This window comes from Toxotes jaculatrix, chromosome 13 (assembly GCF_017976425.1).
Source record: "Toxotes jaculatrix isolate fToxJac2 chromosome 13, fToxJac2.pri, whole genome shotgun sequence".
Lineage (NCBI taxonomy): Eukaryota > Metazoa > Chordata > Actinopteri > Toxotidae > Toxotes > Toxotes jaculatrix.
Genome location: NC_054406.1, coordinates 12,819,993 through 12,847,574, shown reverse-complemented (window position 1 = coordinate 12,847,574; position 27,582 = coordinate 12,819,993). Strand labels below are relative to the sequence as shown.

At 40.9% G+C, this 27,582-nt stretch overlaps 1 protein-coding gene across 3 annotated transcripts; it reads right to left on the bottom strand.

Moving 5' to 3' along the window:
* Window positions 1-3,449: 3,449 nt before the first annotated feature.
* snx13 (sorting nexin 13) lies at window positions 3,450-25,486 on the bottom strand. 3 transcript variants are annotated; one of them, XR_005895171.1, is made up of 26 exons: window positions 25,329-25,486; window positions 15,914-16,026; window positions 15,701-15,803; window positions 15,418-15,507; window positions 13,341-13,462; window positions 13,064-13,182; window positions 12,727-12,831; window positions 12,519-12,607; window positions 12,080-12,163; window positions 11,789-11,927; window positions 11,605-11,693; window positions 11,251-11,350; window positions 10,582-10,775; window positions 10,316-10,420; window positions 9,970-10,140; window positions 9,753-9,822; window positions 8,971-9,149; window positions 8,699-8,806; window positions 8,490-8,600; window positions 8,013-8,174; window positions 7,806-7,877; window positions 7,567-7,712; window positions 7,067-7,135; window positions 6,869-6,981; window positions 5,857-6,181; window positions 3,450-5,167 (listed from the first exon to the last, which is right to left on the bottom strand). XR_005895171.1 is itself a non-coding variant. In XM_041053701.1 (25 exons), exons 1-25 carry the CDS (start codon window positions 25,338-25,340, stop codon window positions 5,946-5,948), a joined length of 2,901 nt encoding a protein of 966 aa, XP_040909635.1. In that variant the 5' UTR covers window positions 25,341-25,486; the 3' UTR covers window positions 3,450-5,945. The 3 variants fall into 3 exon arrangements, 2 of the variants coding, with proteins under 2 accessions (XP_040909635.1, XP_040909636.1); XM_041053701.1 differs by having other exon boundaries at window positions 3,450-6,181; XM_041053702.1 differs by having other exon boundaries at window positions 3,450-6,181; window positions 8,971-9,113.
* Window positions 25,487-27,582: the final 2,096 nt, after the last annotated feature.

Here is a 27,582-nt window from a genome sequence, read left to right as displayed (position 1 = left end):
ATGACGTTTTTTATGACATTTTGAGGCCAAAAAAATTTTTGACTTTTTTTGCCCGAAAAAAACGCCATACTATACTATGACGTTTTTTATGACATTTTGAGGCCAAAAAAATTTTTGACTTTTTTTGCCCGAAAAAAACGCCATACTATACTATGACGTTTTTTATGACATTTTGAGGTCAAAAAAATTTTTGACTTTTTTTGCCCGAAAAAAACGCCATACTATACTATGACGTTTTTTATGACATTTTGAGGTCAAAAAATTTTTTGACTTTTTTTGCCCGAAAAAAACGCCATACTATACTATGACGTTTTCTATGACATTTTGAAGTCAAAAAAAATGTTGACTTTTTTTGCCCGAAAAAAAAGGCCATACTATACTATGACGTTTTTTATGACATTTTGGCCGATTTTGACGCCATACTATACTATGACGTTTTTTATGACATTTTGAGGTCAAAAAATTTTTTGACTTTTTTTGGCCGATTTTGACGCCATACTATACTATGACGTTTTTATGACATTTTGAGGCCAAAAAAATTTTTGACTTCTTTTGCCCGAAAAAAACGCCATACTATACTATGACGTTTTTTATGACATTTTGAAGCCAAAAAAAATTTTGACATTTTTTGCCCGAAAAAAACGCCATACTATACTATGACGTTTTTTATGACATTTTGAGGTCAAAAAAAATTTTGACTTTTTTTGGCCGATTTTGACGCCATACTATACTATGACGTTTTCATGACATTTTGAGGCCAAAAAAATTTTTGACTTTTTTTGGCCGATTTTGACGCCATACTATACTATGACGTTTTTTATGACATTTTGAGGTCCAAAAAAATTTTGACTTTTTTTGCCCGAAAAAAACACCATACTATACTATGACGTTTTTTATGACATTTTGAGGTCAAAAAATTTTTTGACTTTTTTTGCCCGAAAAAAACGGCATACTATACTATGACGTTTTTTATGACATTTTGGCCGATTTTGACACCATACTATACTATGACGTTTTTATGACATTTTGAGGCCAAAAAAATTTTTTGACTTTTTTTGCCCGAAAAAAACGGCATACTATACTATGACGTTTTTTATGACATTTTGAAGCCAAAAAAAATTTTGACATTTTTTGCCCGAAAAAAACGCCATACTATACTATGACGTTTTTTATGACATTTTGAGGTCAAAAAAAATTTTGACTTTTTTTGGCCGATTTTGACGCCATACTATACTATGACGTTTTCATGACATTTTGAGGCCAAAAAAAATTTTGACTTTTTTTGGCCGATTTTGACGCCATACTATACTATGACGTTTTTTATGACATTTTGAGGCCAAAAAAATTTTTGACTTTTTTTGCCCGAAAAAAACGCCATACTATACTATGACGTTTTTTATGACATTTTGAGGCCAAAAAAATTTTTGACTTTTTTTGCCCGAAAAAAACGCCATACTATACTATGACGTTTTTTATGACATTTTGAGGTCAAAAAAATTTTTGACTTTTTTTGCCCGAAAAAAACGCCATACTATACTATGACGTTTTTTATGACATTTTGAGGTCAAAAAATTTTTTGACTTTTTTTGCCCGAAAAAAACGCCATACTATACTATGACGTTTTCTATGACATTTTGAAGTCAAAAAAAATGTTGACTTTTTTTGCCCGAAAAAAAAGGCCATACTATACTATGACGTTTTTTATGACATTTTGGCCGATTTTGACGCCATACTATACTATGACGTTTTTTATGACATTTTGAGGTCAAAAAATTTTTTGACTTTTTTTGGCCGATTTTGACGCCATACTATACTATGACGTTTTTATGACATTTTGAGGCCAAAAAAATTTTTGACTTCTTTTGCCCGAAAAAAACGCCATACTATACTATGACGTTTTTTATGACATTTTGAAGCCAAAAAAAATTTTGACATTTTTTGCCCGAAAAAAACGCCATACTATACTATGACGTTTTTTATGACATTTTGAGGTCAAAAAAAATTTTGACTTTTTTTGGCCGATTTTGACGCCATACTATACTATGACGTTTTCATGACATTTTGAGGCCAAAAAAATTTTTGACTTTTTTTGGCCGATTTTGACGCCATACTATACTATGACGTTTTTTATGACATTTTGAGGTCCAAAAAAATTTTGACTTTTTTTGCCCGAAAAAAACACCATACTATACTATGACGTTTTTTATGACATTTTGAGGTCAAAAAATTTTTTGACTTTTTTTGCCCGAAAAAAACGGCATACTATACTATGACGTTTTTTATGACATTTTGAGGTCAAAAAAATTTTTGACTTTTTTTGCCCGAAAAAAACGCCATACTATACTATGACGTTTTTTATGACATTTTGAGGCCAAAAAAATTTTTGACTTTTTTTGCCCGAAAAAAACGCCATACTATACTATGACGTTTTTTATGACATTTTGAGGTCAAAAAAAATTTTGACTTTTTTTGCCCGAAAAAAACGCCATACTATACTATGACGTTTTTTATGACATTTTGAGGTCAAAAAATTTTTTGACTTTTTTTGCCCGAAAAAAACGCCATACTATATACTATGACGTTTTTTATGACATTTTGAAGCCAAAAAAAATTTTGACTTTTTTTGGCCGAAAAAAACGCCATACTATACTATGACGTTTTTTATGACATTTTGAGGTCAAAAAAATTTTTGACTTTTTTTGGCCGAAAAAAACGCCATACTATACTATGACGTTTTTTATGACATTTTGAGGCTAAAAAAAATTTTTTACTTTTTTTGGCCGATTTTGACGCCTAACTATACTATGACGTTTTTTATGACATTTTGAGGTTAAAAAAAAAATTTGACTTTTTTGGCCGATTTTGACGCCTTACTATACTATGACCATTTTTATGACATTTTGAGGCTAAAAAAAATTTTGACTTTTTTTGGCCAATTTTCACGCCTTCCTAAAATATTATTTTTTTTGGCATATTTTGAAGCCTTACGGCTAGAGCTGTGTTGATAAAATCGATAATCCTACTCTCAATCGTTTCTCAGTTTATTTTCAAAAGATCGATTCGTACATGCTCGCGTACGAATTTGCGTCATCAAATTCACGCATGCATGTGGTGTGAAGCTACCAAACAATGAAGCTCTTCGGACAGTAAGCAATGCTTAGTTAACGTAAATAATAAAAAAGTGCAAACTTGGGAATTACTAAATTACGTCAGACAGTAAGCCGTTTACTGTCAGACGCCATGTTCATTGTTTGGTAGCTTCACACTACGCGTGCATGCGTGAATTCGATGATGCAAATTCGTACGTGAGCACATACGAATCGATCTTCAGAAAATAAATTGAGAATCAGCTCTAAATAGTAGTGTCTTTATGAAGAGATGCAGTAGTTACATACATAGCCCACCAACAGGACCTGTAAAAATACTGAAGACACCATACACACTGTGGGTCAGTTAGTCTGAGTTACCTTTTATTAGTGTTATACTGATCTGAGCACAACTGCTCACAAGGAAGAGTTTGATAAGCATGATGCAAAAAAACACCCTAAAGTCATTTTCAGTCGCGTAAAATTATGACATTCTGATTGATGTGTTTTTTTTTTGTTTGTTTGTATTTTTGCTTTTTTGGTTAAAGAAAAATATGAAAATAGAGTTGACAGTACATTTAGGCACACTATTAACACATACTGTACACAGATATGCACAATTTTCATTATCATAGATTCATATATACTGGGGTTAAAAAAAATGACAAGCCTTCCTGTATGGAGAGGTGTGCAGAAAGTTAAAGGTGACATCTCCATCACGGGGACAAAATAGTCACCTCCCAGTGAAAGAGGCTCAAGTCATGTCCTCCTACTCAAGCCAATCAGAGTCCACCATGGCTGCTTGGTGTAAGCAAATCACAGCAGACGAGGGAATTCCATCCAATGACTTCAGCAGAATGGGGCTCTGTCCAGCCAATGGGAGAGGCCCTCCCACAGTTGCTACGGTAAGTGCTCATTAGCAGTGATTCCACTGGTCACAGGATGTGGCTCTCCTGTGAGTCTATTGGACAGGAGGAAGATGAGGGGGGCGGTCCCTCCAACTGTCAGTTCATAACAACAAAGATCTGTTCACACTCAAAAGAACAGGCTTGAATGCATAAAACGCCACTTATCAGTTAAAAAGAAGCAGCTGTTTGAGGCCGCCTCTGAGCTAGCTACAGCCCAATGAGCTAATAATCGGGCTGTGACACAATAATCCCCCTTCCCCAACACCACCCAATCGCCCAAAACACAGATTCCACACGATTGGGCGAAGGATAAACGGAAAATACCCCCACACACACCCCAAAAAAACAACAACAAAAAAACCCCAAAACCCTCAGACTTATAAAACAAGTCTGTAAAATAAACATTGTACTTTTACAACAACGGAATGTTAAGTTGTTGGGATAAGAAGACATTTCTGGGGAAACTCCTTTCATGTTCTCTACTATTAAAACAATATGAATTACTTTTTCAGTATACAATGATTCAAAATGCACATGCATTAAAGAAACAAAAGATATTGCACAAAATTAAAAGACATTTCCTCTGAATAAAAGTGATTAGGGATATATCTCCATATCTCTATCTTGATTTCCTTGTAGCGTTCAGTCGTGTGAAGGAGAGCTACCTCTAGCGTGCGTCTCTCGGTCAGTATATACTGTATGTAGTTTTAAGGCTGGTTCACAAACTCACACTGGCACAGTTTCTGACTGAAGAGGGCTGCATCTTCGTGCTAAACACACACATCCACACACCCCATTCACGCGAAGTCAGCCAAATAAAGAGTAGACCAGAGAGTACATTCTTTGATAGTTTGCTTGGACAGCCAGAGCTGAGCTTCCCTCAACTGTAACACACTTCGGTGTGTGTGTCTTCTCAGCCTCACCTTTTTAGGTCAGTAAAGGTCAATGCTGTGTTCTCTTTCTTCACATGATTATCGATATGAAGCACAGTAAGTAAGTAAGTATCCCAACATTAAATCAATACACACACACATACACATACACACACACACACACACACACACACACACACGTATGAACAGCATGAGCTTTGGTCGTCACAGGTTGTAGCAGTAGCATTAAAGGGGATGTGGCCTATTCTTTGAGGATCATGGGCGGCACTGATGTGTCACACTTTGGAAAGCAAAAAAAAAAAGAAAAAGCATTGTTATGTTTCAAGAGAAGCGTTGAGGCTGCAAAAAATTCTGAGAATAAAAATAAAAATCCTTTCGACCCATATCTGTTCAGTCACATTTTAAAAACAGCGCCACCCAGTGCTATTGACATATTTGGTTGCTATGAAAACAAAATAATGCATGTTTGAAAGTGTGCAGCTTTTGCAGATCAAATGTCTACAGCACGAGTGTAATTTTGACTACAGCTGAGGGGCCAGTTCAGAGACGGCGGACTGAGCTGGCCGAAGGACAGAAGCGGGAAGGTAAGGCAAGGTGTGGGTCTATGCTATCTACTCCTGCAGTTTAAAAACAATACAGTATCTGTGGTCTGCTGTCTGGACCACATGAAAGCAGCATTGACTGGCCCAGGATAAAGCTAAACACAACTAAAAAGTCCAAAAAGGGGGGTGGGGGTGGGGTACAGTTACTAAAACAAGACTGCCATGTTCAGTCTTGGTGCAAATTACAGAACTTGTGTTTGCGCATGTGTGTGTCACAGAGCGAGAGCAGGGCAGAGTGTGTGTTGTTCATCCTTCAGTCTGTTTTGACAGAAAAAAAATTAGCTGGGTAATTGGAACTGTTTTCGTCACAAAAGTGTGTGTGTGTGGGGGGGGGGAGTGGAAGGGCAGAAATCACGCGCACACATACCTCAACGTTCACATCAAACCACCCCTGCTCTCACTCAGCTCTCAAGTCTGTGTGTGACTAGTCGGTCCTGTAGCCTCCGTCGTTTCCTGTCACCTCTTTAGGGAGGAGGATTTGAGTTTCTGGCTGTATCTGTGGATGCGAGGCGAGCGGGAGTGCAGCTTGACAAAGAGCTCGGGGAATTTGTACTGGGGGAACATTGTCTCCAGGAAGCCCTCCAGGAAAACGTAGACTAGCCGGCGGTTCATGGGTTGGTACTGAAACATGTCAAAGACGCGCAGGATGCCCTTTCTCGTGGTGTCTGCTCCGATGATGTGCTTCAGCTCATCTTGGGATAAAGGAAGAGAAATATGGTGGAGAAGTCAGTGGTGAAAGAGAAGAATCTATTCCTTGTGGGTTCGTTTTTGGCCCGAGCTCACACCAGGGCCACTGGAGGAGCACTCAGGGTCACTCAGTTGGCCCTTTGGTGTGGCATTAAGGCAAGAACGAAGAACAGAACAGCTTAGTTTGACAACAAAGATATGAAACTCAAGGCACAAGAAAGTTAAGCAAGTGTACCAGCAACACTTTTACAAAATGAAAGGTGTAAAAGGACAGATGAAAGAAAGTTACTTTACAGCCCAACACTTCAAAAAATGTAAATATGGTAGGTTCAGCTACAGCTACACGCCTTCAAATGCCTGTTAACACAGAAGCTGAACCCCTGTTACAGTTCCAGTTGCCTTCCATAAAACGCAGCTGTGCACTGCACTTTATTAGAGGTGTAAAAATTAACCAAATGTGTATTTGCAAAATCAGCAGGTCAGTCTTCACGTCTGAAGTTTTTTCTTTTGTAAAACTGCAAAATTTGGCATGAAAACACTTAAGAGACTTGTTCAAGTATGTTTTCTGTTGTTGTGTGTTGTTTTTTCTCTTATTGGCCACAAAGGGCAGCAGTAAGGCCACTCAAAAGCTTACCTGTACAAGCCACAGAGAGGTGAGACTTTATTGTATGTGTGTGTGTGTGTGTATTCACCTGGCATGATACCCAGCAGGCTGGTCTTGGCAGCTACTCGTGTCCTCATGCGGATGCTCTTGTCCCGACGGGGCGGTGTCTCAGCCAGTATACCGTTGGGCCAGTAGGAATCCCTGTACGGGGGACGGAGACACTCAGGGTTACTCCTAACTCCTCTGACCAATCAGATTGATTTGAAAAGAAAAGAGGAGGTGTTACCTGAACTTCTTGACGTAGTCTGCCACCTGCTCTGGTGAGGTCAAGTAGTCCACATGATCCACAATTTTCCTACAAAGAAAAAGTAAAGATTATTCGGGTTGTGCTCTATGTGAAATGAAATGGATGCTTTTTGATTTTCTGAAGATCTGAACATGTTTGTACACACTTTTACTGTACTTGTGTTCATCTTAAGTATGTGCACACTTTAATCCTATTTTGCTGTTTACTTAGGTGGAACTGGTTTTTCAACAAATACACAAACGGTGCATCTTAGGTCATGTTTTTCTGAAATACTGTTGGTTTCAGTGTTTGGTTTCGGATGTACATCCCACTGTCTGATTACATTACTGTTCAAATCTACATTCAAAAACTAACAAGCATTCTTAAACCATATATGCAAGACCACTAACATGATGGGATGTATATGATATAATGAATCTTCTGGAAGATCTGGAAATATTTTGTCAGAGTCATTAAACTGAATTTTGTGTGTCTCTTACCTGTTGATGGTGTCTCCATACGTGGCTCTGATGAGCTGCTGCAGCAGGTTCTTAATGTTCCTGCGCAGCCACTGGTTTTTCTCCTTAAGGTCAAACACTTCATCCATCAGCAGCAGCATCACCCTCAGTGGGATGTTATCGTCCACCTGGACACACACACACAACTCACATTTACTATTTCACTGGAAATATGTTAAAAGAAATAAATACCTAGAAACCAAACCAACTGACTGACTCACATTGTCATCAAGCTGGGCGGAGACTCGACAGTGTTCAGGGTCGATTTCAGACTTGGGGAGGAGTGGAGGCACCTAGGAGAGCAGAGGAAAAACATTAGATGGTCAGAGGCAGGAGGAACTAACATGTCAGAGCAGTGAGCAAAAATGGAGGGCTTTGGTTCAGGACATTTATAAAGATGCAAAAAAAAAAAAAACTTGCAGTGTTACCTTCAGTATGGACTGTTTGATGTCCTGGCCCAGTCTTTCTGACATGCGACCCATGTTGTCAGACACTTTGGTCATCCCTTCAGCCAGACTGTCTGGCAGGGCTTTCACTGCATTGGACACATTCCTCATGGAGCTCCTCAAAGGATTTACAAATGTGTCTATCTGAAGGGGGAAAGAAACAAAAAGGAGAAAATCTGTGTCAATCAGAGTTGCAATCACTCATGACTATAAAAGCTGTACTACATTGCCTTAGTGTAAGAATAACATTTAGCAAAAGTAAAATCTGCTGAACTACTGGAGCTCTCAGGCACGCGGTTATATCAAAAGTGTTCAAGGTCAACGCCATGTCCAGGATTAAATATGAGCTACAGGTGAAAGCAGCTTAACTTAAACATTACACAATGCTTTGCAGTAATCCAGTAGTAAATAAATGACACTGAAATGCTGATTTTTGTTTAAAAAAAAACATTAAGTGACCTTTCGTGCAAACTCTCCTTTGCCCTTGCTGTAGGCCTTGTTTTCTAGGAAGTCATAGACATAAGGAATCAGAGTTGGGCAGGCCTTCACCATCTCTGGGTTCAGCAGCAACTGGAACGAACACACACACACACACACAGTTATTGATAAACACTCTACAAAATGATGTAAGAATATAAAATATTTCATCTAATGTATAAAAGCATTACCTGTAGGTAAGCATTGAGGTCTTTTTTTCTCTTCTCCAAGAAGTCTCTGTCCATGTTGTTGAACGTTTTTTTCCCAGGTAGTTTGAGGATCGATGCCAGGTTTTCAAACTGAAACAAAAATATATTCACTCAGAAGGAGACAAACAAATGCACGAGTTGCTGCTTCGTGTTTTAACACTATTATTAAATTTTTGTCAGTGACACCCTGCCCATTTGCACCCCCCTTGGGGACGCCTGTTGGAGAAGAGTCTGTCTGCCTAACTGACACGCACCTGTTCAGTGATTCTCATGTGGAAGTCGTGGAAGTCCGAGTAGCGGCGGTAGGTCTTCCAGCAGTCCTCGCTGCCGTCCTGGTTGCGTCTGAGCACAGTGATGGCGTACAGCGCATAGGTCTTACCGTGGTCGTTGCAAACCCCTGCAGCACCCCAGAAGCCGGGGAGACAAGTGTCAGCTACCCCGCGCGGCAATACATCCAACAGGGGAATGGAGGGTGAGGAGGGTGGATGAAAGTGGAAGAAAGAAGGGAAAGGAAAGAAAAGTATGTGCAGGTGCAAAGTGTGGGCGAAGAAGAACAAGCAAAAGAAAGAATGTAGAGCAGAGGGTGTGGGAATGTGATAAAAGGAAGGAAAATGTGACAGAATGACAGGAAAGGTAAAAGGGGAGGAAGGAAAAAGGAAGAACAGAAAAACAGTAAAGGTGATGGAATGAAAGAAATAATGCTGGAACAGGATGAAAGTGACACAGCAGACACATGCAGATGATGAATGGAGCTAGGAGGTGAATAGTTGAAAGAAAAAACATGCAGGGAGGGGGGCTAGTAGGGACCAATAGAAACCCAGTATGCATGACAAAATCACACACTCGACATAATCAGTTACAACATCAAGTGAAAGTCAAATAAAAAGACATGCACACACAAGTTGCCAGAATCAAGCACAGACCCTTACACTTAAATACAAAGTTCAAAAAAGGAGTGTCGTTAGATTTTGTGTGTGTGTGTGTGTGTGTGTGTGTGTGTGTGTGTGTGTGTGTGTGTGTGTGTGTGTGTCTGTACCTGTGTCGGAGATGAAGGCCTGTAGGTGCATAGATTCATCATGGCAGGAGTTGGACAAGTCGTCCAAAGACTGAAATCAGGAGAAACAAGTTATCATAAACTACACAGTTTTGTAAACACAAATAACAACAGGAAGACAAACTACAGAAACACCAACAGAAGTAAGTCCACATCAGAATTTTTCTAAGCCCTGCAACAGGAACTGCAGATGACTCACCAGGTTTATGCTTCCTGTGGGAGAGCCATTAAAAGATTCTCCATCGCCGTCGTCAGATCCCCGGTAGCTCGGCTCTTTCAACATGTCCAGCTCTGCTAGCATGCGGACGTAGAGAGGGCTCTGCTTGAAGGAGGGGTAGTAGCGCTCATCACGTAGCATCATGTCATACACCTGTGGTAGAATGTGTGTGGAACACTTTGTTAGAAGGTGCAAAACACATCAACTGAGGCTCAACATTCAAAAGAAGAACATGAAAACATAACATGAAGAGAAAACATTTGTATCTCTGCTGTAAAACAATGTTCAGAGGTAGTAAAATCTATGAAAACAAGGTAAGTTTTTGCACCTTTCTCTGGATTTCATCAAATATCTCTGGCGTGGGATCATCTTTCTGCAGCTTCTCCCCCAGTTTTGTCACTGACGCCTCGTCCACTTGCACCCTTGGGGACGCCTGTTGGAGAAAAATCAATAGAAGATAATTTCTTACAATACTAGATGACACATGCTGGAGGAAGGAGTACTTTAAAGCAGGTACATCTGGACGTAATTTACCATGTAACTACAGGAAACACTGAAATGACTTTTCCCTTGTGATCTTAACATGCCTCCCACCTTGTCGGAGAGGTATTGTTCATAGACGCCAAGTGCAGCGGCCTTCAGCAGTCCCTTGGTGGCGCTGGGCTGCTTCTTGCCATCCTTCTGCCAGCCCTGCATGGCCTCCAGCTGCTGCTGTGCCGTCACCCTGTAGCCCTCCACGGTGAGCCAGAAAAACAGCTCGGCCTGGGCCCCCGCTGCCTGCATGAAGTCTGGATTAACAGACACACAACAGTTGGTCCTAAGGGTGTCTGTCTGCTGTTACAGTTTCTGGTTACATACATACATACATATTAAAATTATTTCATAAAAAAAAAATCATGCAGCATAAATGTTAAAAAGACAGGACGAGCCACAATGTTTAGGCTGTTGGCTAGTGATCATTTTCCACAACAGAACTGACACAACTTGGCTTAACTCCTACTTTGTGCGCGCGCACACACACAAGGTCTATCGTAATCTGATCTGTAAAGTGGAGTGACCTTTTCAAATCTCTGACGAGGTCATGTGAGGCTGAAAAGGAGTGTGCCTAACAAGACAGGTTGGAGTTATAAACTGTAGAGAAATGGAATACGTTATGGATTATAAAGACGGTTAACTGGAATGCTCAGGATTAATGTCTTGGGAGGGCTACACTGACGTTTGGCATCCGTGGTATATGTGATGATGATGCATTTCCGGAATTACCCATGAAGAACTGCAGGGCTATGTTGTGGACGAGGATGTGATCCAGTGGGATAACACACAGCTTGCCAAAGTTGGCTGCCAGCTTCAAGGCATCCACCTCCTACACAACACAGACACAGACACAGACACAGACACAGACACAGTATGAGAGACGTCTGGTACACACAGAGCGGAGGAAACTGTATTCTCAACCTTGCCGTCTTTGAGCAAATGCAGCAGATACTTGCGCAGACAATGTTTGACCATCGTGTTAATAAATATAAACAAGCAACTATCAAATTTAATTACATTAATGTATGTTTTTATTGGATCCTCCAGTGTAAGAACTATTAAAGCTGTGCTGTAGTGTCTCACCTTGCCAGACTGCAGCCTCTGGATCCTGGTCTCACACACCTTCTTCACAAACAGGAGACTGTTAATCTGGTTCTTGATCACATTGATGTCTGAAGGACAACAAAACAAAAAGACATCAGAGAAGGAGAGGAATGCGTTTGTTTAACCTCACACGACCAAACACATACACTGAGTGAGTCCCCACCATCGCCAGCAGTGTCCAGGGAACGGAGGTACTGCAGCTCCTCCAGCACCTTGTCCTTCACAGCCTCGAGCTCAGCAGGCTTGTCTGTCAACTTCAGGATATTCATGAAGGCTTCATAGTTACAGCTGGAGTCCCGTATCTACACACATATACACACACTTTCATTTAAAGTCCTATTCTGTCCAATTTCATTTGCTTTCTGGATTCTTTTGTGGATAGTTTTATGATTATTAAAAATCAGATAAAAACCAGCTGATAGGTAGAAGGTAAGCATGGGTGTGAGAGTCTCACCATCCAGATGACAAACTGGTTGATGTAGTCTGGGTCACTCAGCTGGTTAATCAGAGGAAGCAGCACACCACGCGCCAGCACCTCCTATAAAACACATCACAGCGCATCTCCACTTTCAGTCAGAACAATTTACATGACAGACATGCTGTCGCATTGTCTGTTACGGCAATGTGGCCAGTTCAGGACCCAGCTGTTGAAGAGGCTCATGCCTGACAGCCACGGCAGCATTTTGCCTGTGAGCTCAACCACAACGAAATAATACAGGCTGTACGACTGCATATGTAATTTTGAACATCATAATTGTCACTCAGACAAGTGACACATGTTGAGATATTATTTAGTGTCCAATGTAAGTAAGAGCGAGATTTTGTGTTTTGTGTTTGTGTATCTTGTGTGTGTGTGTGTGTGTATATATGTGAGTGTATGTATGTATACTCACCCTAAGGAAGTATCTCATGTTCTTGTTGTGGAAATCTCCAGGAGGTAGTAACAGGTACAGAAGCAACTCACACAAGTCCCGAAGGAAACCTCACACACGCACAAAAACGGCTTATGATTAGTTTTTACTTGTATTAAACAGTAACACATTTGTGTTCTCTGTAATGGTGGCAAATGTAAAATACGAGATGAGAGGAACGTGTGTTTACCTTCTTCATCTTTATGTGAAGTGCACACTACATCTCGACAAATCTTCCTCTCCATCTCCACCTCGGCCTCGAAGAACGATTCCACCAGCTCCTCCGTTATGTCTCCTGCTCAGAAATAACTCTTCATTATCATTATCTCTGCTAAACTCTATTAAACTATATTTCTGCACTGTAACTGTAATCACATCTGATTGTATAGTCCACCAAATGATCACGGAACTCTGCATAAGCTGCAAACTACAAAATCACAATCCCCGTTTCAGGTAACTCAGAAGAGCTGCCAAACATACTAATAACAACTGTGAGTGAGAAAGCAATCATGAACATGCATGCGTACTTTGCTTGTCCTCTCGGTCGGCGAGGCGATCCTGGGCTTTTCTAAAGACACGTAAATGGGTGGCAAAGTCGTCCACCAGGCGAGTGGTGAAGTAAGGCTGCCAGTCCACCTCTTTGGACCTTGAAACATAAACAAACACGAAAAAGTTCCAGAAATACAGTGCAGATCTGGCTTCTATAAAACCTTAAACATCAAGGCAGAAAATCATGTATGTAATATGTCAAGAAATCATATATAATTCAGAGGAAGTGTAAGAGAGTGTGTGCTTGTCTTGTACCGTGTGGAGAACTGGACAAGGGCATTCTGCAGCGTCTGTCTGATTTCCAATAAGAAGGACTCATCCTCACTCAGGGTGTAGTACCAGTACTGGATATAGTCTCTCAGAGCAAACTGGATCACCTTAAGACAGAAAGAAATATGGAGGAAGAGAAGAGAGGAAAAGAACAGAAAGACAATTTAGTAAAGACAACCCAGGATTTGGACTGCGGGGGATGAAAAGCAGAGAGAGGGAGAGTTAATTAAATGCTACACCACACTTGAGTGTGAGATGGGTAAATAACTCTTCTTCCTCTGTAAGAAAATTGAATCTGTATATAGATTACTGGGCTACTAGGTCCAAGGAAACCTGGGTAAATCAATCATGTAGTTGTATTGTGTTAAACAAAGCATGGACTCCAGCTGAGTAATACGATTAAATCAAGCCAACACATAAATCAATGTAACTGTCTCCTGCTGCTGTATGAACTGAGGAGGGAGGGAGGGAGGATATGAAAAGCACATTTGAGAAAAAAGGACAACAAGTTCCAGAAAAATCAGGCCCACTAATTTCTTTTCGGAGAGCATGACACAGGTTAGCATGATGTCCAGTTTAGCCGTGCAAGACCTCGAGGCTAAATGATTAGTGTGCATTCCCAGGGAGGAAGGGCGAACAGAGACACCATAGTAGAGCAGTCAGTGTCATCTGACCGTCTCAAACTGCTGAGTCTGCACTTAACTCTGCCGGCCATGCTGCTTTACTGCGGACGACATGCTAAAAGCTTGTTTTCTACTGTTAAGTGCTGTAACCACAGGACAGGGTGGAAAGAAAAGCTGTGACCACCAGAGAAAAGCCACTAAGATCATGTTCCATGTCGACAACGCTGACAGGCAACCTCACCCCGAACGTGTGAAGCTGAGTAAATCACCAACAGACCAGCAGTTTCATTACAGCCAAGAAACAGTTTTTTTTTCCTTAAGTCATATGATGGTGCAACACTGGTAGTGAGGCGGTGTAACTGTGAAGAAACTTTCAGTTCCACTTTCTGTGGAAGTTGTGAAAAAAAAATTTGGAGCTCTTCTAAACAAAAGTTATTACTCTGAAGAAATAAAAATGATTTTGAAATAAAATCTGCTTGTTTTATGTCTAGAGAGAAATTGGTCGTATTTATTTCAAAAATAAGAAATAAAAAAGTAATAAGAAGATCCAATAAAAAAAAAAAAAAAACACACCCAAAAAATTATGTGGAAAGATGACATGCCAGTAAATCAGGAGCAGAACTGAGATTCATTTGGTCAAGAACAAGAAATGCCTGTGTTAAGTGTGTGGCAGCAGTTTTGTTTTTTTTAGTCAGTACCCATTATCTTTCAACTAAACCATTACTTTGTTTAGTTATTTGTCATAGTTGTTTTTCCAGAATTTCATATGTGGAAAAATATGTGTTTTTCCAGAAGAAAAAACTAACAGGCATCCTGGTCCAGACTGATCTGACACGCAAAACACAAAGAACCACCTTCTTGTGAATGAGAGGCACAGAGGCTTCAGGGGGTCATGCAGTGTTTGACAGTGATGACTACTTCATGACTTGACGCCATTAAGTTGCTGACCTAGGCCAGCTGATGGGTCAGACACTGACCCAAGTGAGTCCAAAGAGTCTGGAGCATTAGCATGTGTCACCCCGTCATAATCCTGTTACCTTCTGGTAGCTTTGCTGCTTAGCAATTGTCTCAGTTTCGTCTGTGCAGTGCTTTTTTTTTTGGGGGGGGGGGGGGGGCAATCACCCAACTAATCTACAACCACTTCACTCTTCTCTCGTAGCTGAGTGGACTTTCTTTTACAGTCCGTCCTGTATAATTTATGACATTAGTACTTGTAACTGTAATTTATATACTGTATTAAATAATGAATTCAAAATTAGCCACATCCACCCAATTACACAGCTTGCCCCATATAAATATAATTCTCTGTAACACTTCTGCTGTCAATGGTGCAAATGTATTGCTAATGAAGCTCTGACACAGGTGTCAAATACACAGGAAGTTTCAATAAATAACACAAAGACACACACACACACACACACACACACACACACACACACCTGTTGTAGTGGTTCATCTATGAAACTGGAGCCAGTCAGTCTCCTGTCAATCTTTATAGGCTTCATCTCCAGCTTCATCTCATCCAATGTCTGAAAAACAAACAGAGAACGATGATGAAGTGAACATGAATGAGATGTAATGAAATGTGTTACAATCAAATCAGTAAAAACATTAATAATCTGCATGGTTCACTGACAGGCTGACCTCATTAACAAAGAAACTTGATTAACAACTAATAAATTTGTTTGTGTAGGTGAGGTCCAAATGCGTGCATGCTTTTACCTTCAGTATACCAATCTGTGTGGGTGGCAAGTATGAATGCTCGCATTTCTCCAGGTGTTTCTCGGAGTTGATCTTTCCGTAGAGCAGAGTGACCGCAAAGCCCCTGGAAAACAGAAGTGAGAACCAGAGAAGTCAAAAACTGATCCACTAGGCTCCTGTAGAGAGTGCTGTGGTTAATAACATGATGTATGGTGGACAGGTCTTAATGCTCACCCTCCAATGAAGCAGAAGATATAAAAGGCCAGGTAGAATATGGCAAAGGGTCCAAAGGTGACGAGGAACAGCACGACTCCAAGACCCCCCCATCCCCAGATGGACAGACTGGCCTGAAAAAACACACACACAAGCACAAAACACAGGCTGAGTGCTCTGTGCACTACTGCTTACACTTCTCTGTCAGTATGTATGTATCTGAATTAGTCTGAAGCTCATTTAAGGTGGTCAGGTGGTCCAATTAAGGCATTTATATCTTCTATCACTTACAAATAGGTTTCTAATTGTTGTTGCCATTACTGTGCTGTATTTTACTGCATGCAGAAAAAGTCCGGTATCTCTGTTCAAACTCTTTGGTTATATATGTGAATGAATCTGTACTTTACAAACCATTTTAAGTACAGTCTAAAAATGGCTTCATCTTTTCTGCCAGCCCCATCATTAATTTCTCCACTAAAAAAATCAGTTTGGTTTTGACCGCTCGCTCCATTGTGAAGGCAAAACAAGAATAAATCAGCAGATTTATACTGTATGACGACATCATCCACAGAGCAGGAATAACACGGTTCTATGCTTCAGATGTCGGCACAGGAAAAGATTATTTAAAAAGACACACACTGTGGTGTGTTGCATTGTTAGAGAGTATCAGACAAAGACTGCGAGTGTGCATACTTGTGAGTCACATCCTATGGTTTTCCTGTTATTGTCAGTGCAGGAAACCAAAATCATGTTTCCAGTTAGCACCTCTCTGTCCCAGTTTTCCACAGAAGTGACTCTACTAGCTCCATTTTCAGTTCCATACTGTGCCAATGCTGCAGATGCAATTACTGCGATGACAAAACACCAGAAAACGTAACTGTTACTTTTAGCCGCTCAATACGTGAGTCTGGGAAGGCCAGGCCCCGCTGGCAGGCTGAAGGTACTGTCTAAGTAGCGCTGGCACAAACAGCAGAGCTAATACTCACTCAGGCCAGCTCAATGCAGGCTGAGGGTTTTTAACCTGGAAGTGACCTCCATCACATAGGATAAGACAAACCTCATTGGCCCCTTGCATTTTCTTAGGTCATGTTCACCCATGACATCAGACGCAGGTTTGCAAAGAGGTGCACATTAAAGCAAGACTGAATCCTCACACTCCAGATAAAGTACGGTCTCCCTACTCAATACCTCAGCTCCATGCCCACTTCACCTGCGTCCTCAGCTCTGTGAGCATTAATCTACATTCTTGCTATTGAAAGTACAAGATGTGTAGTGCAGTTTGTCCATCAGAGATCACCATCAAGATAATATTTCAACTGTAAAACATCAAGATTATTTGTTTATGCTTTGTTAAAAATAAGTTACTATGAGCCCATTTATCATTAACAGATGTTTTTTTAAACTATAGAGTATTATATATGCCTGCTTATGTGTGCATGTATGCTGGGGGTTGTTACGTGACAGATGAGCCTGCCATAGAGCTCCACAAACTTAACCAGCTTGCAGGTGCAAGCCATCTAAATGAAACCAGGCCATGTAGAGTTTAGCAAAGCACTACAACATATGAGGTAATGTGAAAAACGCAGTTACCTACATAATGGTTGGTGATTTGTGAAAAACTCTCGCAGAGCTACACGCTGTATCATGCTCACACTCTAGCTGTGAAGCCTTCACAGTAGAGTCACTGACAGACATTGTGATGATCAGCAGCGATGATCTTCGGCTGCCCTACATTCATACGAGAGTTCCTTAGATAAGCAGCTCCACTGATGCAGCAAGACAGGAGCACACAGAGCTTCCTCAGGACACTGACACATTGTTCACGTTGCCACGGCCAGCTATGGACAATCGGATGACACACATTAGACTGCCTGCCAAGTGTGTTGCATTCGGAAACATGGCCCAGCCAACTTACTATGTATAGCATGACCAGTGCACCCAGACAGGCTATTGAGAATCAGTGCTAAGCAACACAGTGTTTGGGAACATGGTCAGTTTAACAGAAATTTAAGCAGGTTAAGTTTGACTCTACCAACATGCAAATCCAGAATTTTACTTACTATGAGAAAAGACCACAGTTTGTTGCATAAGGCCACCACTGACATGACGAAGAGTTTAATAATGAATTTAATCAATCTAATTATTACTGCATGATTTGATACAGGAACTACATTTCATTAAACGCAGTACAATAGTTTTTGTTCCACATCGATCTTAAACATCTCATGAAAATCTAGAGACAAGGCCGAACTGTAGCCAAAGCACACATGCATGCCTCATGACTAGGACGTCCTGATGAAGTTTTCTTTTGTTTCTACTCCCAATTTGGCTCATTTCAGTATCAGCACCAAAAAGATTAGTGCTCCGATTATGGCAGAGGGCAGGCCGTACATGCTACAGCTTAGCACAGCTATCTTGAACATCTGAGTAGGAGGTATGCATCATGTCATGAAAATTAATGCACGTATTTCACCTCTGAAGCAGATGCATTCCTGATGCTTGAAACACTTCAGCTTTAATGCAAAGGAAAATCTTTGTTCGGAACTCTGCAATAAACTAAACTTACTGTGTGAACGATTCTACAAAGAAAAGTCTGACACTGTCCACAAAAATGTGCCCTTTGTGCTTAGCCTATTTAATCCATACAGCATCTGTACTTATTATTTCTTCTGACATTACCTGCTGTAGTCTCGTATTAGATGCTGCTCAGCTAGCTTTGCTTGCTGACAGCCCCTGTCAGAGTGGATATCTCTGTTCTAACCAGCCACTATTGTCTGCGCTGCTCCGTGGTGTACCCAGAGCATGATGGGTTACAATAAACAAAGGATCTTAATCAGATCTGTCTTCACAAACCTGATAACAGTCAATTTAAAAAATGACTTGAATGGCTCCAGTTCAGATCCTGCAGATCAGCTTTTGACATCCCTCATCACCACACCAGCTGAGGACCACGGCTTACACGGCACACTGGAAAAATTAGAACCTGATGCTGATGGCTGTCAGTAGAGCCTACAGACCCTGACTTTATTTAGTCACTGTAAACCTGCAGCCTACTAGACAGGCTAAGATCAGTCAGGAGTGTTGGCTGAGACAAGACAGCAGAACTGGTTTTAAACGTATAGGTCATTACACAACAGAACAACAGCATCTGTGAGCACGCCTTGGAATATATGACAGTCACTTCATTTACAAACCTGGTCATGAGAGAAATCCAGTTAGGGCAGGAAGTATTAGAACATGTTATTGCACTGAAATAACCTGATTACTCTAAAACCCACAACCTACATGTGCTCCATGTGAGTAATTAATTCTCTCCCCTACACTGTACCATATTTTGAGCCAGTGCTGATGTATTTAATTGTATTAGTTATGTAAGATGTGGCTTATTCAAGACTTTTTCTTATTTTAGTTGAATCATCTGGGCTGACAGCACAGTGAGGGAACACATATGTTTTTCTTTACTGTGGAAACCAGCTTGTTCAGACTTTTTCATTTCAATTCCATTCTAACAATTTAGTTATTTCGGATAAAAGGAAGCACTGTTAATGTTTACTTTCAGTGCTCTGTGATGATACCTCACACAAAAGCGCTCTTCTAATAACCCTGTTAAATGTACTACCCCTCTTCCTCAAGTCATAACTGGCTGGAACAAAGTCACTAATAGCAGGGTTAGGCCTAAGAAAGAAGGCTGGTCAAAGAAGATGACTACTGTTACAGTTAAGCTGGGAGTGGTAGAGATAGGAATGTTATTCATGGGTACAGTTTATACCCTGCCACAAGCTTTGACTATCTTAAACGAAAGGCCATGAAACTTCCAAAGCAACTATAACAAAGTTATCAGCTATAATGTTGTCACCATTTACAAATTATTCTCTAGGTACTGACTTTCATGCAAAGCCCAGTGAACAGCGTGACCTTTAGAAACTCATCTACTCTGTTTATGTTTCACTGACACAGTAATCACAGAGAGAGCAGTTTCGCCACTGTTGGCAGAGTTCAGAAGCTTTCAGCAGCCCTCTGCAGCCATTACTGACACATTTACTACCGCTAGGCCCAAGCTACGTGCTAACAGGTGACTGTGTTATATCACACTGTTAGGCATTTGTAACAGTGTGATTACAAAGTCTCATAACTTCCTGGATGAACGCGAGGCAGCAGCTACTCATTAAACCTCTCTAGTTGACAACATTGGTAAGCTGGAACCAAGAGCACACTGCTAGATACTTCAGTCAGAGCTGGCTAAATTATTTTGACATTATGATTTACTTCAAGCCTGAGTCAGTGCATGTAGGCTGAGTTAGTGCTTATCAGAACTAACTGTAAGCAAGTATATTTGTAAATACAAGGGCTGGGGTAGTCCTGACACCCACGTTAGGTGGGCTAATTCCTGTATGAGGTTGAGCTTTTATTTAAATGATCAGTCTCTTTTTGAAAATGCAATTACCCATGTACAGAGGGATAATGTAAGGAAATCCTTTCTGAGTCTATCGTATTCAATGGAATCACTCCCTGAGAAAGCATTTGAATGTAGTTCAAATGGGTAATGTAAGTCTGGTCTGACGTCAATGGTGCCAGTGAGCAGCAGCAGTGAATGTGGAGGCTATCAGTAGGGCTGTGTGATGAGGTGATGAGGCTGTGGAGACTTGGCTCTGTAGGAGAGATGATAACCAACACGCTTGAGTCATTACAGCTTACACAGGGTTTTAAACATGAACCATCTGTTCCAGTGATTAACACCAAAGCCAGTCGGGGACACACACACACACATCTAGGCAATTCCTTACGCATCCCGCACTGAATAAACACAAATAAACATGAACATAACAATACTTACAGTGTCTAATCAAGATGTGTGCACATGCAGACAGATACAAAAGTACAGTCTTTGACTGTATATTTGTTCCAGAGTAGGGATGGGTGGCGTGTAGGCTGGACAACTCGACTTGAAAAGAAACCTTAGCAGATATGAACATCAGAACAAACCACCATCTTTGGAGGCTGACTGACTGACTGCACATGATTTCACACCACAGTTTATGTTACTAATGTGACCTAAGCGTTGTTTGCTAAACAAATAGAGAAGATGACACAGTTGCTCAAGACCAAATCTTGATTATGTTACACAGATATTTTACACATTGTTCAAAAAACATACACTTAAATGTAATTAATTAATTTACATGACCAGTCCCAGTGACAAGACAGGATCAAGCAGAGAAATTTTCACTGGTTTGACTCAGAAACCTCAGAAATGTGTGTTACTTAACTATTTCTCAACTTTATGATAAACTAAACCCCAGATCTAGTCTTATTTCATGATCTCAATATATCTATCCATATCTCTCTTAAACACACACTTACTATGACTAGTAGCAGCTTGAACTATGCATAATCTAAATATGTAAAAGCACAACCACAGAGAGAGGCAAGGTTTTTGAGGAGCGTTCTACTGTAGGACGTCCTTGACTCCAGGCACATTCAGACATGCACACATAGCCTCTTATCAGTGTCTTGGAGATTATGATTTCCCAGATTTCCTGGCACAACTTAAAAACAAATCCATGCACACACACAAGTGGGAAGAACTGCTCAAGGGTAGATATTTCTATTTTTGCGACCCATGTACAAGTCCACAAGCGCTAAGCTGCAGCCCTGATCAGTGTGGTCATTGGGCGAGAGGTTACTTCAGCCCATTAAAGCTCTCCTGTGGGAGATCCATGGTTAATGCCTGAGAGGGAGAGAAAGTAAGTGGGACTGACTGATCATGCTGGCCTAATCCACCAGAGAAACCATAATAGAAAGAGCTACCATATTAACCTCCAGAAGAAGCCTCTATAATGAAAGGAGTATATAAACTGTCTGAAGCTGTGCAGTTAAAAGATATGGTCAAATTGCAACAGAAATGGTGGTTAATTTCCAGAGGGGAAAAGAAAAATGTTTTATGTTATCATTGATTTTAACATGAGGGGTAAAAATTTGTCTGGGTTATAATAATAGTGAATTATCATTCAAAACACTCATTATAAATTTTAGTTGTCCAAGCCTGGTTAGTCACAGTCCAATGCTGTGTTTCATTTTTGGTGCTGAGGTTTCCCTTGTGACTACAGTTAAAAAGCGATATTAACACATGTGTGTATGTTAAACACAGTTTACTGACTCTGAAAAATGTGAGGCTGGTGATACTTTTATGAAGATTCTGCCCTGGCAAGTTGTCTTGTCTGCAGGTTGGATGAAATCCTACTTGCCAGCGTGTCTAACCCATTCTGTCATCTGAAGGCGGTCGGCCTTCCGCTGTCTTTACTGACAGCCCACACTGACAAATGACAGTAGAGCAGATACTGGAAAAATCTAGCAGCTCGCTAATTCATAACCTGTGCTGTGCAATCCCATACTAACACAACTTTAGCTATCATGAACTGAACTACATTAACATTGGGTGTCGTAACAAGCACAACAGGAGAGCAAACAGACAAGGCCACAATGATTCACTCGTCAATAATCTCATAATGAACCCAGCACTTCTCACCTGAAAAAAAAAAAAACATAACCTGAGAGAGAGAGCTGGATAAACTGCTCTTCTTTTGCAATCACAGTTTAATCAGCACAGTACTTCACCTTCCACAGATTTGAAAATGTAACAAGTGGAGTAAGTGTGACTATATGTACACACCTAGCTCTAACGTTCATTTACAGTAGGTGAACAGTGGGGGACAAAAATGTCAGAGTGTGGAAATGGAAAATTTTATGATCAACACCTTAACCACATTGTAATCTTTGGCCCCTGCTCACACTTTGCTCTGTAAAGCATCTCGGATGATCTGATCACAGGTGCACAGCTGTGACTGAAAAGAGGCGTGAGTGAGCTTACTAAGAGCTCAATGTTGTTGTTTTTTTCATTTGAGTTGTTACCCAGCTGTGGCATAAAGACACCCTACAAACACTCTCTGTGGCCAAGGTTAGGTACCAGTTAGCCATCTACTCTCTAGCTGTGTGGCTGAGCGCTATTTTATTCCCCTATTTTTCTGTCCACTTTGGTAGGGACAGCTCTCTTGAACTGCAGTCTAACAGTGTTAAATCCACTGTTACCCTGGGGAGGGTGAAGTCAGCCACATGCCTCCTCGGATACATCCTGAGTCCCCCAGCTACCTCTTTTCACCTTCTAGAGAGAAGCCGCTCAAGGAGGGCGTATCTGGAGGTTTATCTTATTCACCAAAGACCCAAGCCAACTAGTAGGAATCACTAGGCCAGCAACATCCCACCCACTGAAACACACAACCAAACAGGAGGCGCAGCAACTGGGAACTAAACCCTGACCTCTGCAACAGTAGGCGTCTGCATCACCTTTGAAGCTGTAGTAGTTTAAAGTCAAATGACACATGAAACTGATACATAAAATAAATCATAATCTAATCATAACCGCCAACACATGTCTGATTCTAATTCTGTTTCAGTGAACTGCCATCTGTGTCTCAGCGTGACCTAGACTCATTGTAGAGATACCTGGTCTGAATGGGGCTTAACTCCTGAAAGGTGTCAGCATGTTTGACAGTACAATCACCTCTACTGACAGAAGGAAGGAGGGAGAGGTGTTCTAGATGACAAGCAGGCCTGATGTGACGGCATGTTGGCCTTAATGTTCACCAAGCTTTGATTAAGACACCTTAATGAGATTTAGGCAGGGGTGAAAAGCACTGAGATATCTTTGTGTGCCCACGGATGAACACTCAATGCACTCACATCTCCCTACAGCAAAACTTAGTGTACAAAAAGTGTATTCATCAAGCTATGTAGGTATGGCATTCATTCACAGGAGTAAATCACAGCCGGACAGGAAAACAAATGTTCATACCAATGTCTACAACTTAACTTGATCATACAATCCAATGAGCAATGAAACAACAAAACACAAAAACAGCGGTTGAGCTAATACTTACTGTGCAAATATACACTTAAAATCAAATGACACAACAATGCAAATACTAACAGAAAGCAAATAATGGACTAAACAAAACACAATGGTGGTAAAAGTCTGAGACAAAACCTCAAGAGGTGAACTGGTCAGAGGGTTAGCTTATTATGAGCAGAGAGGCAACAGCCTGCTTGTGTAAGATTTTGTATGATGATAGTGACGATGGTGTTGAGACACTACAATTACATCAGACCTCATCTTACATGTTATATCTGTAGCGAAGCTGATACTACAAAGCTGATGTCAATTCAAAAACTTCATCACAAGATAGTCCAATACAAGCCCACCATTCACTTGAGACTAAAGGTTAGCAGAGAGCAACATTTTACAAAGAGCTACTGTCAAGCTGACGTTTAACAGCTGACTGCACTTTACACAGAAATCAGTACTCCCTGACAGACATGAAGTATAGTGCAGTGGCAGCTGAAGCCTCATTAACCGCGGCTAAACCTGTACTTAAAACTGCTGGAGAGATGCCGAGATGTGGTGAGGTCACCTGCTACTCAGGTGAGATGGACACTGTTGTCTCTTTTCTTGTCAGCAGAAGTCATGGCCAGAAGTCTATCTATTAAAAGCCAAAGGAAACAGAGTGCATTGAGAAACTGTATAACGTGAGAACTGTAGCAAAAACTACAGTGTCATCGCAAGCCACACTTAAGACAAAGCAAGGCCAGGGCTAATCTCTGCAACTACTGACCAGCTACAGTGGACTCAAGACACCCTATTAATATTTCAGGACAGGCCTGCGTTAGACCAGTTGTTTGTGTCTGACATGAGAAGGGAGCTCTTCTGACAGACTTCTGAATGCCACTGGAAACACCTCCACTGGACAGCTGTGTATGAACGTCCGAGGCTTTCCCTGAAGTTAAAGTTAAATGAGAAGGAAATGCCACAACACACCGTAACAGCCCGACAACGAGCTGTCACTGATTAATATGCTTGTTAACAACGTGGATGCCAGCTAACTATATAGAAAACATTGGAGCAATCAGAAGCCCACGACTGTGTTGTTAATCAACCTTGCTGATACTGAATATGTAACTTTCTTTTGCCTTTAACTCTAGGTTTTAGCCCCCACTTGCTGTGCAAACAGCTAACGCCCAGCTCACCTGTGTTTGTTGTAGTGTAGAAATTCGTTGTTGAGGGACGTTACTCATAATCTAAACGCATACTACCGACATTGCCTGTGTCGAGCTAATTCCAGCACCGTGTTGACAGTGCGGATATCCTAAGCTCATCGTATTAACTTAGCGTTAACAGTGTAATCCCGGGCTAACTGCCACTTATAGCAGACGGGGTTTCTGAAAACACCGCCGCTGTGTGCCGTCCTCTCCCCTGTCAGGCTGTGTGTTTACCTGCGGGGCTAACGCTAGGGCGCTAGCTGCTACAAGCTAACTAGCCATGTCTATGACTGGAAAACAAACTACTGTAGCGATATACGCCTCGATTTCACCGGCGCTAACTTACCTCTGCAAACATCGTCTAAAAGGCTGTGCGCGTGGTGGCTCCGGCTAACCCCACCACATTGTAACATGCGAAGAGGAGGTTATTTTCTCGGTTAAAAACGGTCGTATTTCCAATCTCCGTACTCTCTTCGGAGCGTCGCCATGTTTGCCAGGTTTACGTCTTGGGTGCCCCGTTTCTGGACGTCGCCGCGCGATTGGCTGGTTGAGTGATGACGCAGAAACACACCCGTGATTGGATTGACAGACACAAATGCAGTGATAATCGACTGACCTAAATACAACAATGTTTCACCAATTTCTGACATCTCTTACTCTCAAGGCAAGGTTTACTTAGATTAAACATTATGGTATGAAATGATCTACACCAACGTACATTTTGTCTGTTAAAGCCCAAATGCAATCTACAGCATCAGTCAGCAAATCACCATTTAACAGAATGTTAATCTAACATTAAGTGTATATGTGTGTATGTGTTATTTTGTATTAAAGTAAAATTTGAACGCTAGCCTTTTATGGGTTTTGGAGTATTTTTCATGTGATAATGCTTTTTTGTTTGTTTTTAGTTTTTACCTAAGAAAATGACTTGAATACTTCTTCCACCACTAAATATACTCCTTAATTTATGCTCTGATAATATGGCGTCTCCTTGACATTAGTCACACAGGTCAAATGAAGTGCATTATTAGACGGAGCAAGAGAGACTAGAGTGCAGTCTGATCACATGGTTGACCAGTGGCTATTTGCAAACCTGGCGATAATGCATTATGTATTGCCCCAGTGGCATCTTAATTAACCTGAGCTATACCTTACACTGCCTGGCAAAGGCAGGGCAAGGTGGTTGGGGAGGTAGAAAGAAGCAGAGACAAAGGGTCCCAGAGTGGCTGCAAAAGATTGTTAGCCATTCTATCCATGCTGCCCATTCTTCAAACACCCAGGTGCACACAAAACAGCCCTCTCGTGTTTCTTGTTTCTCCATCTCCCTCTGTTGCTCTGCTTCTTTCTCTGTCAGTCTATTTCTCCCTCTCTATGTCCCACAACTCGCTGAAACAGACAGGAAAATTATGACAGTAGACTTTATACCCACATTTTATGAGTTACTGAACAAGCCTGTTAGGAGCAAAGCACGTGACCAGCTAAATGGTATTTTTGCATCGAGTTCAAGTTTAAGTGTAAGTGATTTTCTTGTAAGGAGGAAATAAGATAACAGTGTTGATCAACCTGTTTTGCCAGTGTGCTCATATTTTCACCATTTTTTTCTTTGAAAAGTCCCCAGTACTGGCAGCTAGGTGTTGCATTTTAAAGAGCACCTAACCTGCAGTATTGCATCTGTATCACTAGAGGTCACTACCAATCCATCTTAAACTCCTGTTAGGGTGAGTGGATGGTCTGAGAAGAACCATTAATGGAATGTCTCCAATAAATAATTTTGTGCATGCCATTCATAGCCTCACAAACACACACCCAGAGAAAATCCAATAATGACTTCAAAGAAGCACACAAAAGCACAGCAACGATCCACACAATACTGTACACGAAGTAAATATACAATCAAACTCCTTGCAGGTAAGTGCAAATTCAGAAGATATGTATATCAGAGGGCATGAATGCATTTGATTAATGTTGTCACAAGCTGTCAACATGGAAATCATAACATTGTCATATACAGGTCACACACTGCTTCCTTCTCATCCTCTAACTCATCTCGAAGCTCTGAAGCTTCTCTGGAATCTGCTGTAGTTTCAGAAAACTGAAGTTTTTCAGTTTGAGCATACCAACCAACAAAGCAAAGAGTGCTGCAGAAGAGCTTTGAGAAGTTTTGATGGACATTTTCAATATCTTTCTACTCTAAAAACTATTTACCATTGCAGTCCATCACAACTGACTGAATAACAAGCCTACTACCTCTTGAGGCTGTGATGTGTCCTGCATATCACATCATATTCTCTCCTCTTTTGATATCATCTGGTCCATCGCCCTCAGTGAGAAAGCCAAAAAGGCTGAGAGCAGACCTTGTGTTGAATTTCTAAGAGCATTTCACATTGTCATTCACATTGACTGGTATAACATGAATTTTTGTCCATGACAAGGTAGACATGAAGACATAATATCAAATTACGTGCATTTGTTGGATGACCACATGTTGCCCAAGCTGCTTAAGAATTCAAAATTCATTTGTCATTAACACACTCTCTTGCTCTGTTTAGTAAGCCAACCCTGAGGCAGGGCGTCCATGATAGTCTGGCCTGAAGGAGGAG

Bases quoted from the DNA above. Each gene is read 5' to 3' on its own strand.
- snx13 (XM_041053701.1), bottom strand. The intron at 7,713-7,805 runs GTGAGTCAGTCA...GTGTGTGTCCAG, and splicing joins CCGCCCAGCTTGATGACAAT to GTGGACGATAACATCCCACT. The intron at 7,136-7,566 runs GTAAGAGACACA...TTTTCTTTGTAG, and splicing joins TATGGAGACACCATCAACAG to GAAAATTGTGGATCATGTGG.